We start from the raw sequence: 15328 nt of genomic DNA, 5'->3' as shown, positions 1-15328 counted from the left end.
CTGGGGGAGTGGCATTGGGTCCCTGCGGCCCCCACTGGATGGCCGGTTGTCGTGGGGCCGGCGGACCGCCCCGGGTTCCTCGTTGTGGGACGTGTTCCGTCCGCTGGGCCGCTCTCCGGTGGACCCCTGGGCCTGATCCCGCCCCTCCATTGATTGGGTGGGGTCCGCAGCCGCCACGGTGTGGCCACAGCAATTACAGGACACTTCTGACAGTCTTTGTGCATGTAAAACGGTATCAATTTACTTGTATGTATCCGCAGGTACACACCCCTAGGACTCTTTCACTGGGTGTGGGGTCACGCACTTACTGCAACAAATAACCCATGAATATGCAAATCGCTTGTGTATCCCCTCACTTACACTCTCGTCCTGGAGACTATTATAATTTACATAATTTATGCCACCACACTTCAGTTTTACAGCCAGTTTCACGACCCTTGTCCTGCATGCTTCTTCACCTGTCCTTGTCCTGTTCTATCTTGTCCTGTCCTTCCCTCACAGGGTGTAGCACTACAGCCCCATGCAACACTCATATTTAATGTTTCATTGTTGTAGATAACAAGTAATAAGATTTACTTCTCTCATCCTGTTTGTCTTTTGTCTTTGTTTCCCTCTCCCTTCTAGAAACTTTGTTCTGTTCGACTGATCAAGTCTGATTCTCAATAAACCTCAATTATAGTACCACAGCGGAAGCTAAAAAACTCAACTGTGTCACCGTAAAACTGTTCCGGCATAAAAAGGATACAGATTTTCCATTCTGCTTGACCTAACAGCCGAACAGGACAAAAAAAAAAAAAAAGCACAGAAAATAAAAAAATAATAATAATAAACAAAAGAATTGGAACAGGACCTGAAGTGCTGATGCGTCTTCCATCTCATTTGTGAAATGTGAAACGAAGAAATGGAGACTCAGTTTTAACATTCTTCACAACTATTTTTGAGCTGGGGAGTGACTAAATTTTGTCTGAAGCTTAGGTGTTTAGTTGTACAAATGCATTTTCAAAATAATACGAAATAATGTCACAGATATACTGCAAATTATACCACTTGAAACTGAAGTTTTAAACGAAATAAAATTTAAAAAAGACCGTTATGTTGAAAAGAAGTTTAAAGGCAAGACAGCCATGCCGCCGGGACAATTTCCTCTCCTTTGTCTTCAGGCATCGTGCTGCTGTGGCCGTCGAAAAATAGTTAGCTCTACAACTACCACCATAAAGACTAACATTAAACAGTGATGTAATAGGCCTAGGTGTTCATCAAAAACCAAGAAAGAGGGTTTTATTCCTAAAAAGTATATTTATTTTTGTGAACATTAACACATTAATACAAAACACCTTAAAATGTATCGCAAATAAAAGTTAAATATGAATTAAAATTTTTTTTAACAAAGATTAAATTCAATTTATTGTTCTTAAAAGTTAAATAATACTGAACTGTACTTAAAAATATATAATAGAAATAAAAAATATGAGCAAAAACGACTGTACTAGGTTTAAAAAACGTTTACACAGGCTGTAAGCATAGCAACAACCTTTATACTAGTCTGTTTGACAAAATTACGTTTTAAATGTTAATTTTATTTAATTCAATGATACTTACATGTACCACTAGAGGGAGGCCACATAACACTATTCATACCACACTTTGGGAATCGCCGATATCGGAAATTATACATTTTTGGGGGTTGTCAATTTCTGTTGGATTTTCACTATTTGTGGCATGGCTCAGTCCCAATCCTCCATGAATAGCGGGGGAATACTTACCGTTTGTGTGTTAGTATCAAGTGGTTTAGATGGTGCAAATATTTGACTGACAGACCCTCTGGGAGCTTGCGACCCACACTACGGTACAGCACTAGATACTATCAATGTTAAAATATTAGGTGGTAAGAGAGACTACTGCAGCAAGTGGTCGGTACCCCATGGTCTTGTTTGATGTAATCAGGCCATTGAATTGAAATAATTGTGAAAATTCGGATCTCTTTACATCTTGTTTATCTACAGATGCTGAATTTGGCCTGACCGAGAGAGAGGGGAGAGAGAGGATGGAGAGAGAGAGAGACTTACAAGTCAGAGCGTCTGCCGAGACTCTCTTCCACATCGTCTCACGCTGACTCTTGCATCCACATCTCCTCCTCCCTCTGCTGCCTCTCTTGCTCCTTCCTGCTATTCAGTCCTCCCTCCCTCTTCCATCCTCACGTCCATGTGAAACACGCAACGCCACCTGCGTGCGTGCATGTGTGTGCTCTTCCGAACGAGGGGGGGGAGAGATTAAAAACAAAAGCGGGGGCACATGCTCAGTGAGGAGGTGAAGGAGAAGAAGAAGAGGAGGAGGAGGAGGAGGGTGAAACACGCGCGCAGGCTTTTTTCATTGAGTGCCTTCGCCCTGAGCCGAGCAACAGCATGGATCTCTCCTTCATGGCCGCCCAGGTGAGTCTTCATGTTGTAACTTATCATTTTAAGGGTGCTTTGGTTTTAAAAAGCATCAATCTTTCTAAGGTGCAACTAAACTGCGTCACCAAAACAACTTGGACTCACTTTAACTGTGACGTACATCCCCCCCACCCTTGATGTACTTTATTTGCCGCGATAATAGTGGGAGTGAAGCTTGAGATCGGGGGTGACGACGACCCACATAGGGATGAAAAGTCATGGCTTAAATTTAGGGATTCAAAATGGGTAAACCACAATCCATTCGTTTTTAACACCACCTATCCTGGTCAGGGTTGCGACATACAACCATTTACCCTCACATTCTCATTAACCACTATACGGTCAGTGCAAAAATAGGTCTTTTATTTTTTAGAGCTTTATGACATTTTATTGATCATCAAGCAGGCACATAAATTCTTGTCTTTTTTTTAATCCATGTTTGTTGTAGTAAATTGTCATCTGTGTTTGTTGTCATTTGTTCAAGTCCAGAATTTGTTGACATTATGGCACTTGATGATAGATTTCCAGGGCTTCCTCCCATATTCCAAAAACATGCATGTTACATTCATCAAAGACTCGAAATTGTCCATAGATGTGAATGGGAATGGTTTGTCTAAAGTTACCTGTGATAATTGAAAAATCAATTGATATAATGTACTGTATATTAACAATTTATGTACTGTATGTGACCTGCAACCAGTCCTGGTTGTATTCCCTGGGATAGTCTCCAGGTGACCTGCGACTCTAATGATGAGAAGCGCTATGCAAAATGGGGCTGTTGAGGGCCAATTTGCTAACCAAAACAGCAGCACCCACCAAGGCATGTAAACAATTTTGAAAATGTGTCTTCATACCGCGTAATGTAATTGTAGTTCCCTGCGCACAGCCATATCCGTGTACTGCACTGGCAAAAGTTTTATTTTCACCACCACGCAAGGTCTTTTGAGATTTGTTACAATAATCTGATGTCCTAAATTACTAGTTTCATATGCGCCCCTTCCCCCTGTTCAGTGAAAATCTATCAGCAGATTTTGAATATTAATCATTCTATCATCAACTAAAAAGTGTGAATTTGAGAATGGCTGGAAATCTCAAGGCCCCAGGCAGTTTCCTATTTTTGCTTGTATGATAAGTCCGCCCCTGCCTGCGCAGTCTTTTTAAAGATTTTAAAATGTAATATGATGTGAAAAAAAGTTTAAATTCCTGAAGCCACACAATTTATTTGTCTTTGCAGAGTGGTGAGTGTATAATTTTATTCCAAGCAAGTATTTGAACAAATCCAAGCCCTTCCCGACAATAGACACCGAGCCCCATCTACAGTTGAGTAAATCAATGTCCCCAGCCACTGTTAGGAAATACATAAGAGCAAAACAAGTGACACTCAGTTTTTGTAATTAAATTGTATTTGCTGTCATCTAGTCTGCATTGTGGTCATGTTGTAATTGGTTGCGCTCAATTGATTTTAGTACACAATATCCCGGCTCTTGTGTGGGCACGCGGTACAAATGTTTACAATTAGTTTCCACAGTCTTTGTGACATTATCTCCATACAAGCTCTGAAACAATAAGGGGGACCCCCTCCCTTCCCTGTATAGAAATGCATTGGAGCATACCCCCTTCGTCCCCCTTGCTCTCAGTATGAATATGACGTGAGTGAGCGCCTCCCGTTCGCTAATCGTGCAAACTTCTGTGAGTGAAATATCAAAAGCTGAAAAGTATTCACCACACAAACGAACAAAAAAAAAAAAAAAAAATGTCACAGAGCTGCTCGTCTTTTGAAAGGCAAGAATGGAAGCAGAATTACCAAGTGGAATTTCTTATAATCATATTCATAACTGGTGGATGGTTGAGCATCATTGTGTGCAGTCACTCAGTCGAGAGCCACGGGTCGCTAACTTCTTCATTGCACGCACGCACACACACACACACACGGCACACGCACACACACGCACACACACTATTAGACCCCGAGGAGCATGTTGGGTTTGGAACACTAGGAAGCAACTATGGGGTGTGACAATGACCTTTGATTAAATACGTCAAAGAATAAGGCGTCCAAAGCAAAAGTTGCACCGCCAACTCTTGATTCGTGTTAGCGAACCAAACAAACTCACGAAAGAAACACACGACACAAAGGTGTATCGACTAAACACATACTGAACAGGCTTAATTCATCCATCATGTGATCAAGATCAAATCTCAGTGTTCCATTTGGTGGGAAGTGCATTGGTGGTGCGATGATCACATCGGTTTACAACGCTGCCGTGTTTGTGTGCCCCAGTGGTCGCCACCGGCAAGGAGATATCTGAAGCCTGATATACGGTACGGACGCTCGTACGTGCAGTAGCGGTGCTTGCCCTTAGATGGCGCCCCCCTCGTATATCGTCGACAGATGTTTAGTCAATGTACTGTGCGCAGGGCTCATGTTGACTTCGCAGTAATTTTAGTGAATGCATACCACTCATAGTGAAGCCGCGCCCCTTGCGACTGTATATTACACAAGTTCATGTCCTGTATGCATAATTCATTTGAAAGTAATGACTGCTCTGTATTAAATATAAAGTATGTATGAGTGAAAAAAAAAATACATCTTACGGGGCACTGCCCCAAATGCTGTTAGCGACCATGCTTAAGATGTTTTTCCTTTCCAACCTGAATCAATGCTTTGTATTAAACATGAAATAGGTATTACAAAGGAAAAGGGCCACCTGGTGGGGCACTGTCCCCCGTGCCCCTAATGCAGAGTTGCCAGCAAGCCTGTTTTCAGCGTGGGATTTCATTTGATGATCCACCCACTACCCTGAATTTAATATGAAGTCTTTATTCTAAAAAAACAATTCCATCTGATAGGACACCCTAATGCAGAGTTGCCAGCGTCTATGTTTCATTTCGAAATTCACTCGGGGCAGTCTTTTTAATAGAAAATGGAGCAACCGAGTCCCATGTTGAGCCAAAGAAGAGACTTCCTCTACTTACTGAGTGACCCACTGACCTTGGCTGAGATCTCTTGTGTGTTTAAGACCAGCGCTACTTGGTTCCTGGCCATGTGGCCACCCTCACACTCACTCGGGCCAAAGAAGCAAACACACAGAGTGTCAAACACCTCAGGGCGCTTACGGTCAAGTGCACAGTGACCCAGTGGTGTAAACCTAGTGCTAACCCCATTGAGCCTGCACAGGAATCGGTTATGGAAATGGAATTGTTCTGCATTCTGGCCTCAGGTGTTTTGTCTCCAACGGGTGACAGACCATCAGCATATCTCATTATATCGTCTTATTTGGAGAAGTAGCCGCGGTCTGACAGGGTTGTGCATCTCATCCTAGCAGACAGATGAGCGAAAAGGGTAGACAATAGCCTCACAATAACCTCCGATAACTCCTCATTCCGACAGCTGACAAACACCTACTCGGATAATGAAACAATCAGGATTCCCACGTGCAGATGGAAGTTCGGTATTTCAATCAAATGCACTAAGTAGCGCAATTTCAGCCGCTATCCGATCCAGACTGACATCATCTTTGTTCTCGGCTGGCATTACAATTCACTTACAGGATCATGTTATCTCACTCTCTATCCTTCTTTATAAAAGAGTGCAGTCCTGGTCCCTACAGTTGAAGCTTATTTCAAGGATCTATTAAGCTTTTTAACTGGAGGGGACAGTCGTTCCCTCTTTCCCCGCAATTGGTTTTCCGTGAAGTCTCTTGTCTTGGATAGATAACTGGAATGGTACTCTATCTCGACCAATGCTCAACATTCTTAATGTGGATCAGCACTTAATTAGGCCATCATAGATACCCACCTCTTGCATATGACATTAAGATATTCATACAGTGTTCACAGAGAAATCTGGAATAAAGAAATCATGTATCTGTTCATTTTAAGCAATGAAACCTCCTTGGTTGAGGTCAAAAAGGTAGATACTTTTTTTTTCCTTTGCCCATGTTCCTATCTTTCACAAATCTTCAGTAGTTTTTGGGTAATTGTACAACAGATATACCCATTTAAAAAATATTATCTAATAATAATAAAATGCCTAAGAATTTCTGATTAAAAACAAATTATCTTTTTTTTTTTCCCTTGCCCGATGACCTACCTGGCTACATATAAATAAACCCTGATAGCACACAAATGCAAAACATCAACCCAAAAAGTTACTTTCTTGGTCGAGGTAATAATTTTATATGAAAACATACCCATGCTAGGCCTTTAATTTGTTTTGTCCTTTGCCAATGTGCTTCTCTACCACAAAATGTCCTGGATATCTATTAAGTAATTTGGGGGAAATGTTGGAAACCAAGAAACACCTGGCAAAAACAGCATTATCCCCTTGAGAGATTTGTTTATAAATTATGAAAAAAAACGAAAAAAAAACTGTGGAGGCCATAGTTTGATTTCAACCGCTTTTTTTCCTTGGCCCCTTCTCTTTGAACAATATAAATCGATAAAGTAGATTTTGGCTAATCCTATTAACAAAGCAATTCCCAACTCGAAAACATCTTCTTGACAGGGGTAATAAACGCTGTCTTAAAACATAGCCTCCTTGGTGAATGTCAAAAAAGTACATTTCATTTTCCTTGGCCCATTGCCCCACCATTTTCAAATTTTCATGGAAATCGGCTCATTGTTTTCAGTATAATACACCTAACCTACAAAGAAAAAAACATTACTTCCTTGGTTGTGTTAAAAACAAATTACTATAAAAAGCTAGCTATTGTGGAAGCCACAAAGATGCAATTAAGTTGTTGTCTCCTTGGTCCATGCCTTTCTCCACTAAATCATTTTGTGAAAATACGTTAAGTAGTTAATATTGTTTACGAAGAAATATCTGACAATATAAAACAACATCAAAATATTCTTGAGAGGTAATAAACTGTGATGAAACCATAACATCCTCCGTTGAGGCTTAAAAGTTGAATTGAATGGCTTTTTCCTCGGCCAATGCTCACTCCAACAGTTTTATAGACATCGACAACACCCAGCAAAAAGTTTTTAGCTAATCTTGGTTACAAAGAAATACTCAACAATTTGACAGAGGTGAGAACAAATGACGAATAAAAACATAGCCTCCTTGGTGAACATCTAAACATTTAATTGGCTTTATCCTATTGGCCCATGACCCAGCTGTCTAAAAATGTTTATCTTTGTGGAAACCCGATTGTAAATTTCAGCATAATCCTGCTAACCCACAAAAAACGACACTCAACCAAAAACATTACTTTCTTGGTGACAGTAATAACCAGTAATGTCCTTGGTGGACATAAAAAAGACGTACATTTAATTTGCATTTTTCTTGGACCATGGCCTTCTCAACCACAGAAGTTTGTGGAAATCCATCCATCCATCCATTTTCTGAGCCGCTTCTCCTCACTAGGGTTGCGGGCTGCTGGAGCCTATCCCAGCTATCATCGGGCAGCAGGCGGGGTACACCCTGAACTGGTTGCCAGCCAATCGCAGGGCACACACAAACTGTGACAACAAACATCTTTCTCTTATAGACTGAACCCTTTAACTCCATGATGCTTCCTACAATAAACTACCTATATTAAAGAAGTATGAATTATGTATTCCCGCATAAAATAGCTATTCCCTATCAGCATGGGATTATTTTAAAGCATCTCCTTGTATTGAGATGTCTCGTGATAAACTAGATCTATGATTCGGGGTGAAATTATGACAAATAATATCATAATGCTAACCCTAACCCTATGCTGCGCACCAACGCTCGTGCCATTAAAGCACATCATCAAATGCAAATATGAAATTGGAGCGTTAGTGGAAAAAGAAACAATAGTTTCATAAGTGGGGAGAACGCAGCGGCTGATTAAAATGAGATTTGACCCAAACGACGCAGAAAAAAAACTGTATGAAAACATATAATTGTAAAACTTTACAAGTGCAAATTTAGCATGCTTGTCGGATATGTGGCCTAAACTGAATAAACAGGATGGCCTTGTTGACTTTAGTGAAGGGCATTTGACTAAATTTCCCCATTTACCCATTGTTGCAGTTTAAGAAAAATTGGCACTGTACGTCTTCAAATGGAGGCCTTTTAATAGTGCCGTGTCTCAAATAATTGCTGGGTATGTGGTCCATTTTTCAAAGCATTGAAACGAATTTGCTTCGATAGCAGGCAGGTTTCTCCCTTTTTGGAGCTCAAGATGAGAACTTTACATTTTTAAGGACGCCATGACTGAATTAATCTGTGGGTACGTCCTCAACTTGGAACAAATAAGTACAGTTAAGTTACAGTATTTTAGGCAAGCATCAATATGAAACAAATGCACCTGGATACTGTATTGGATGTGCTATTAAGTTTTCTGACCACTTCTAATTGGCTCAGAGAAGTAGATCCATACTTTTCAGTCATTGTTTTACATTTCGCCTAATACATTACATCTATTATTTCAGGCTGGCAGTTCATTTGTGTCAACTGCATGCAATAATTTTGTTACAAATGGTCCCAATTTCTCCCCTTCTCAGAAAATCTCAACTATATTGCATATTGTTTTGGCATTAGGAGATTTATAGAAGTTATTTTCCATCATGTCTGTCAAGCTTCTTGGCTAATGGTTTATATAAAGCACACATGAAGGGGGACCGTCTCATTTCAGATGCATGCAACTTTAATGGCGAGGCTATGAATCATGCACTTACAGTACAGTGAGTTGTATTACATAGACATTATTCCGGATGTACGCTGCCAGCATGCGTGAGTGCTGGTGAAGTACACTAACTTTGATTTTTATGAAAATGTTATATTTTTCATGGCGCCGTTCCCGGAACCCCACTACCTCCCCCAGTGCTTTCCTGGCCAGGGCTGTTTTGTTGAACTAAAAATCTGAAACGTGTATTCTCGGGTTCTGACTTGAAATATGGAGTAGCATTCTACAGATTCATCAAATCAAGTGTCATTGTTTCATTTTGAGTCTTATGCATCGTATGCCGGAAGATTTCATTGCAATTTCAATTCGAGTACACAGAATTTGGAGAAAATCAAAAGCATCAGGGTGTGTAAATTTGAGCCAGTCCCAAACTCCTCACAGTTTAGCAACGTTCATCTGTCTGGTAGACATGTTTCAAATTTGGTAGCAATCAGACAAGTTTACTTTGGAAGAATGCTTGGAATTGGCCAAGAGTACCATACAATGATCACTTCAAACCAAACCAGACTTCCTGTGTTCTTGTCAGGCATGGGTTCTTGAGACTTTTTCTCATGATAGACATGCCTACCAAAGTTCATGTAGCTAAGTGACACTGGCGTTGGAGGCTGAATTTGCCCCCATTTTTGGATTTGACATACCTGCAAAATTTGGTGATTTTTCTCGTTTGTAAAAGCCCTCAAAATGGCAGTTTACTATCGTTTGCCTAAGAATAATAGCCACCAAGAAACTTAACAGTGTAATTAAAAAGAGAAAGTGAATTATGAGATTATTAAGTCAAATAAGGTTAAGCACCTGACACTGGTATCATTGTTTTATAGTTATCAACTTTTTGTGTGTTTGTGTAAGGTGCTAGGTTTTTGCTTTGTCTTTATTGACAGTGCACACAAGGTAATGGATTCATGCATGCACTTCACTCACTGCAACATTCATAATCATTCAAGATTGAGGCCAGGCCTCTGAAGTGTTGCACTCCATGAAACCCAGTATCTAGGCCAACACGGTGCACATGTGACAAACTTCAAACACATTACCCCCCCCCCCCCCCACACACACACACTTTTGCGTTCATCTTCCCGCAGGGAAATATGTGCAGTAATCATTCACAAAGGCCGAAGCCCACCTGCCGCAATACACACCGCGATAAAGCAGCTACGCCCACGCGCTAATTTCATTTTACAGCTGTTGTGTTGTCGGCTATTTGCTATTATGCTATTATGAAAACACAAACTCTCATATACTGTTTTTTTTTTTTTTTTTAAGCAAAGCTGTCCATCTTTGCCTCAAAACGTAATTTTTTTATGACAGTTACATGAATTCAGCCATGTTCTTTATAATGTACTGTTAATCCTCAATAGATGCCGTGCTCCAAATAGTTGCCAGGTATGTCAGTCCCCTAAAACATCATTGCTAGCCTAAATAGCAGCACCAGAGCGCATAAACTTTATGTGTGGGGTTTCAGGAGGTGATCAACAAGTTCCCCGCACAATACAAAAGTTGATCTCACTTTGTACGGACACATCGTCTTTAACAACAATTAACAATCCAGTAGATTCCGACAAGTGGTTCCAGGAAGCTATGCAGATTATGACTCTGTCGGTTCTTGCAGTTCCACTTCCATTGCTCCATAATAGTCCATTTTGACATCTTTTTTAAACATCAAGCATTCTGGTCGACTCTGGTCAGTCCACAATGCTGCCCAGGGACCTACGCGAATTGAATTACTAGTTCAACACCCAACTAGGTTTGTCATTCGCACCATGACTGACGTGGCAAATTCTTGGACAGTTTCAAAACCTGGCTCGGTATCCACAGCAATCACAGCCTGTCACGTTTACCCATCTCGTCGCTCCGCGTTGTCTCACGTCCACGGTGGTCTGAAACGTGATTGCCGTTATTATGGGAACGTAATGTAAACGTAGCATTAGCATTCTGGTAGGCTAATATTGTTTTGAACTCCAATTTCACTTGACATATATAGTTATGTCCTTTGACATTTGCAAATATTATTCCAAATATGCCCCCCCCCCCCCCCCAATCTTCATTTAACCCAGCCACTGTTTATGGATACAGGCTATGCACATTTATGTATAAATGCATCAGACTGTTAAATAATACATATATAAATAATAAATGCAGTTCTCTGCTGGTGACCAATATTAATGTGACATGTTTGACACTGCAACGTGATGACATCAGTACAGTTCCTCTTCATCTTTATTCAACTCAAAGTCGTCTATCGGTTAAGTGTGAACAGAATCTTGGGAGCATCATCCATAAGCGTACATTTGCTTTAGCACAAGTACGACAATTAAGTTCAGCAATACCTCATTTTTCATTTTATAATGAGACCAACTACAGACCGATCACAGAGCAACAGATTTATAATATTTGTAGTGTGAGCTAATGCAGTGTATGTCTCATATGTGTGTAAGATTAACAAACATTAGAAGTTTGTTAAAGAAGTTTTACTGCGTCGAAAAGGTGACCATGCTGTGTAATTTATTCAAATGTAATTCCACCGGAAGGCCGCTTGTTTGTGTTGGGTCTTTTGTCAGTGTCCAGATCTACGTGTTTAATGGCCTTATCAAATAATGGGAAGAACTGCAGGGTACGTTAAATATGCACTCGTGTATGTGTGTGCATATTTACGTACATAGTCGATATATGTTCACCTGAGCGCAATTTCTTTGAGTCTATATAGTTTGAGTGTAACTTGGGACTAGCATTGACTCCTAAGCCTGTCAGACATGGATTAGAACATATTAGCATATTGTTGTTGTCAATTAAAATCATGTATGTATGTGTTTATGTGCGTGTGTGTGTGTGTTTATATATGTATGTGTGTGTGTGTGTGTGTGTGTGTGTGTATATATATATCTATATATATATATAGACAGCAAAACATCTACTTAATACAATGAATATGAAGTTCACTGGTAAAGCTCAACTTTTTGTTGTGAAATGGAGAAGTCTGAAAGGTGCCTGATGGTGATATTGATGGCAACAAAAATAAAGAAAATAAATATTAAAGGTCAACCTGCATGCCGGAAATGTTTTTTGTTTGTTTGTTTTGTTAGTTTTCCCGCCAATCTCTCACAATTTTGAGCTGAGGCTGTAGGAACTTTGTTGCTTATCGCGGTATAACTCATCTTTACTGTATGATAAAGCATGCTAAAGACGGAGTTAGCTGTGACATGCATAATGAAGGTGAGCGGCCTGATGATGCTTCGCATGCGACGTTCGGCTTCCCGCTGAGTATGATTCATGTGGCGGCAATTTGACAATTCACAGTGTCGACAGAAAGTAGAGGGGCACTTTGTAAATGTCTGGCTAGGCCCAATTTTAACATTTATTTGCAATGATTACCAAGTTTCATGACCTTTATTTTTTGCCATGCAAAACCATGACCTCGAGGGTTGGTGAGATTCGGGTTTGCAGAGATGATAGGAGGTGCGATAGTTCTTGAGGAGGTGTGTTCTCATAGCGTGTGATGAGCAGTGACCGTCGTGCAGCCTTCGGGCGCCGGTTGTTGAAAAGATCGCGGAGCGATAATGACAAGGTCGCACCCAGCCGGCTGGAGCTGCGAGTTGCGTCCGTCGCCGGGCGTAACCCGGAGTGCTCGGACGCATTGTTGGGAAGTTGTTCCGCCGCACACTTCGAGAGACAATTGACGTGTGTTGAGCGTGTAGAGGGTGAAGTCAAGGCAACCTGCAAAGTCGTTTCAATAAATAGAGCATCATGTTCCCTGGGCATTGCGTTGCACAGTCTAGCAGGACATCATTTTATATTTATGCTTTCACAGCAGCAGGGCTCAAAGTCGTTGCTGGTGCTCCTTGAGTCAAAAATGTAAATTGATTACATTTTTAGTTATACAGTGAACCTTCGTTCATCGCGGATGTCACGTTTCCAGACCCACCGCAATATAGCGACCAAATGAAAAAATATTTTAGTTTAAGCCTTAAAATACCCACACACTTTAAACACATTTAAACTTGTGACAACAGACTTTTTAAAATCATTGTAAATGTATATGAACCCCCCAAAAATTGCAAGCATACAATTTTCAAAAATACTGTACATATGTAGTAATAATAATAATGGGGTTAAGAAACAAAACATGTTTTCACGGTTTAAGCCTTGAAATACCTCTCCAATGGTGCAATCACATTAAAACATATTTTTAAAACCCCTTTTTAAACAGCTTTCGCGCAATAGCAGGACTGCAATAGGTGAGCTCCGATTTAGCAGGGTATTACTGTATTTCCATCTGCAATCTATCTGCGTGTATTTTCTATGCTTGGATTTATTTTTTAAATAATAAAAATATATAATAAAAAAAAGTTCTCTGCAAGGGTGTTCCGATGACATTTTGCTGACTATTTACATGTTGTTTTTTTGTTACCAATGCAGGCCACTTAAGACCACTTCGAAAATGTATACCTTTCATTATATACACTATATTGCCAAAAGTATTCGCTCACTTGCCTTGACTCACATATAAGTTTCAGTGACATCCCATTCTTGAGGTTTAGGAGCGTGTTTTGGGAGATTTTTGACAATTCTTCTAGAAGTGTGATGTCATGCATTGATGTTGGGCAAGAAGTTCCTAACTTTCAGTCTCCGCTCTAATTCATCTGAAAAATGTTCTATTGGGTTGAGGTCAAGACTCTAAAGGCCTGTCAAATTCATCCTACGGATTTAAAATGGGATGTCACGAGTCAAGGCAGGTGAGCGAATACTATGAGCAATATAGTATATATGGCCAGTATTTCCACACATTACTTACTTTTCATTTTTAGTACTTTTGACTTTTTTTTTCTTTTACGTTTTTAAGGATACTTAAGGCCTTTGTTGTAGGAATATTTTCTGTATGGCAATAAAATACACTAACAAACACCCATTGTGGTCTTTCTTGTTAATTCTTTGCAAGAAAGAGTAGATACTGTACAGAGAAGATGGACTGAATACAGTGTAACAGGTCATCGGAGTAACACGGCAACTGCTGAAACACAGCCGCATCATGATCACAAACACAATTATTTGCAGTTACTTGGAACAAGCTGTTCAGAATAACCTTGGATAACGAGCCACATGATCCTCTATCATGTAGCAGCCTCCATCCATCCATCCATTTTCTGAGCCGCTTATCCTCCCAAGGGTCGCGGGAGTGCTGGAGCCTATCCCAGCCATCATCGGGCAGGAGGCGGGGTACACCTTGAACTGGTTGCCAGCCAATCGCAGGGCACATATAAACAAACAACCATTCGCACTCACATTAACACCTACGGGCAATTTAGAGTATTTAATTAACCTACCATGCATGTTTTTTTGGGGGTGTGGGAGGAAACTGGAGTGCCCGGAGAAAACCCACATAGGCATGGGGAGAACACGCAAACTCCACTCAGGCGGGGCCGGGGATTGAATCCCAGTCCTCAGAACTGTGAGGCAGACGCTCTAACCAGTCGTCCACCATGCCATGTAGCAGCCTGTTCTGGTCAATTTCCATTACAACCTTTATTTTAGAAATTCGGTTAGATTTTTAAAAAATCGGTCGGCTTTCATTTCCGGAGTGCCCCAACCGTCGCCATTTACAAATGTATATTTTATCAAATATGTAAAGGAAAAACAAAAGATGTTTCTACATCTTGTCATCGCCCTATGCTCTCCACTTTAGAGTGGAATGGAGTTGCTCTGCCATATTATTTTGTAGTGTTGTAGTGAGGCGAAACCCCCACCCACCAACATCAACTGACTCTGGACTAAGTCTTACATGAGTGGAGATTCAATTAAGGGCCTCCATCTCCATGCCCAGAATGGGTCTGCACTGCTGAGGGAAAGAGCTAGTTAAAGTCCCGCAAGCACTTTGGAAACAGAGACTGCAAGCTTTGCTATTTCATCCACGGGTACATATGAAATTATAAATACAGTAAGTGTTATTGTAAAACACAATATACTGTATGTCTACAGGATATACTGTATTTGTACAGCTTGGTGGTAACCGGCTAGGTCTCGCTAGCTTAAAACCTGGAAATGTATTTTCTTTGTGTGCGTGAAAGCTCGTGCATTTTCATTGGCTAAATTTCTCAAACTAGCCTTTTTCGTGCGAGAACGGTTGACACTAACGTTAGCTCCGGTGTCTCATCTTTCTGTAACGTTTTTGCATTGCTGCGATAGAATAAGGGCACTAGTTTTTACCCCTCCTATGACGTCGACCTGTCTGTAGTTGTCTTATCT

General features: G+C 40.6%; 1 protein-coding gene across 1 annotated transcript in view; it reads left to right on the top strand.

Moving 5' to 3' along the window:
* The first annotated feature begins 2292 nt into the window (after nt 1-2292).
* Nucleotides 2293-15328, top strand: part of LOC133412907 (uncharacterized protein C14orf132) — a 28237-nt gene continuing 15201 nt past the window's right edge. Inside the window, 2 exon segments of the mRNA XM_061696666.1 lie at nt 2293-2359; nt 2362-2429. Coding sequence (XP_061552650.1) covers nt 2293-2359; nt 2362-2429 — 135 coding nt within the window.

This window comes from Phycodurus eques, chromosome 14 (assembly GCF_024500275.1).
Source record: "Phycodurus eques isolate BA_2022a chromosome 14, UOR_Pequ_1.1, whole genome shotgun sequence".
Taxonomy (NCBI): Eukaryota; Metazoa; Chordata; class Actinopteri; order Syngnathiformes; family Syngnathidae; genus Phycodurus; species Phycodurus eques.
The sequence above is the reverse complement of the archived record's forward strand: the minus strand, read 5'-3'. Positions and strand labels throughout refer to the sequence as shown.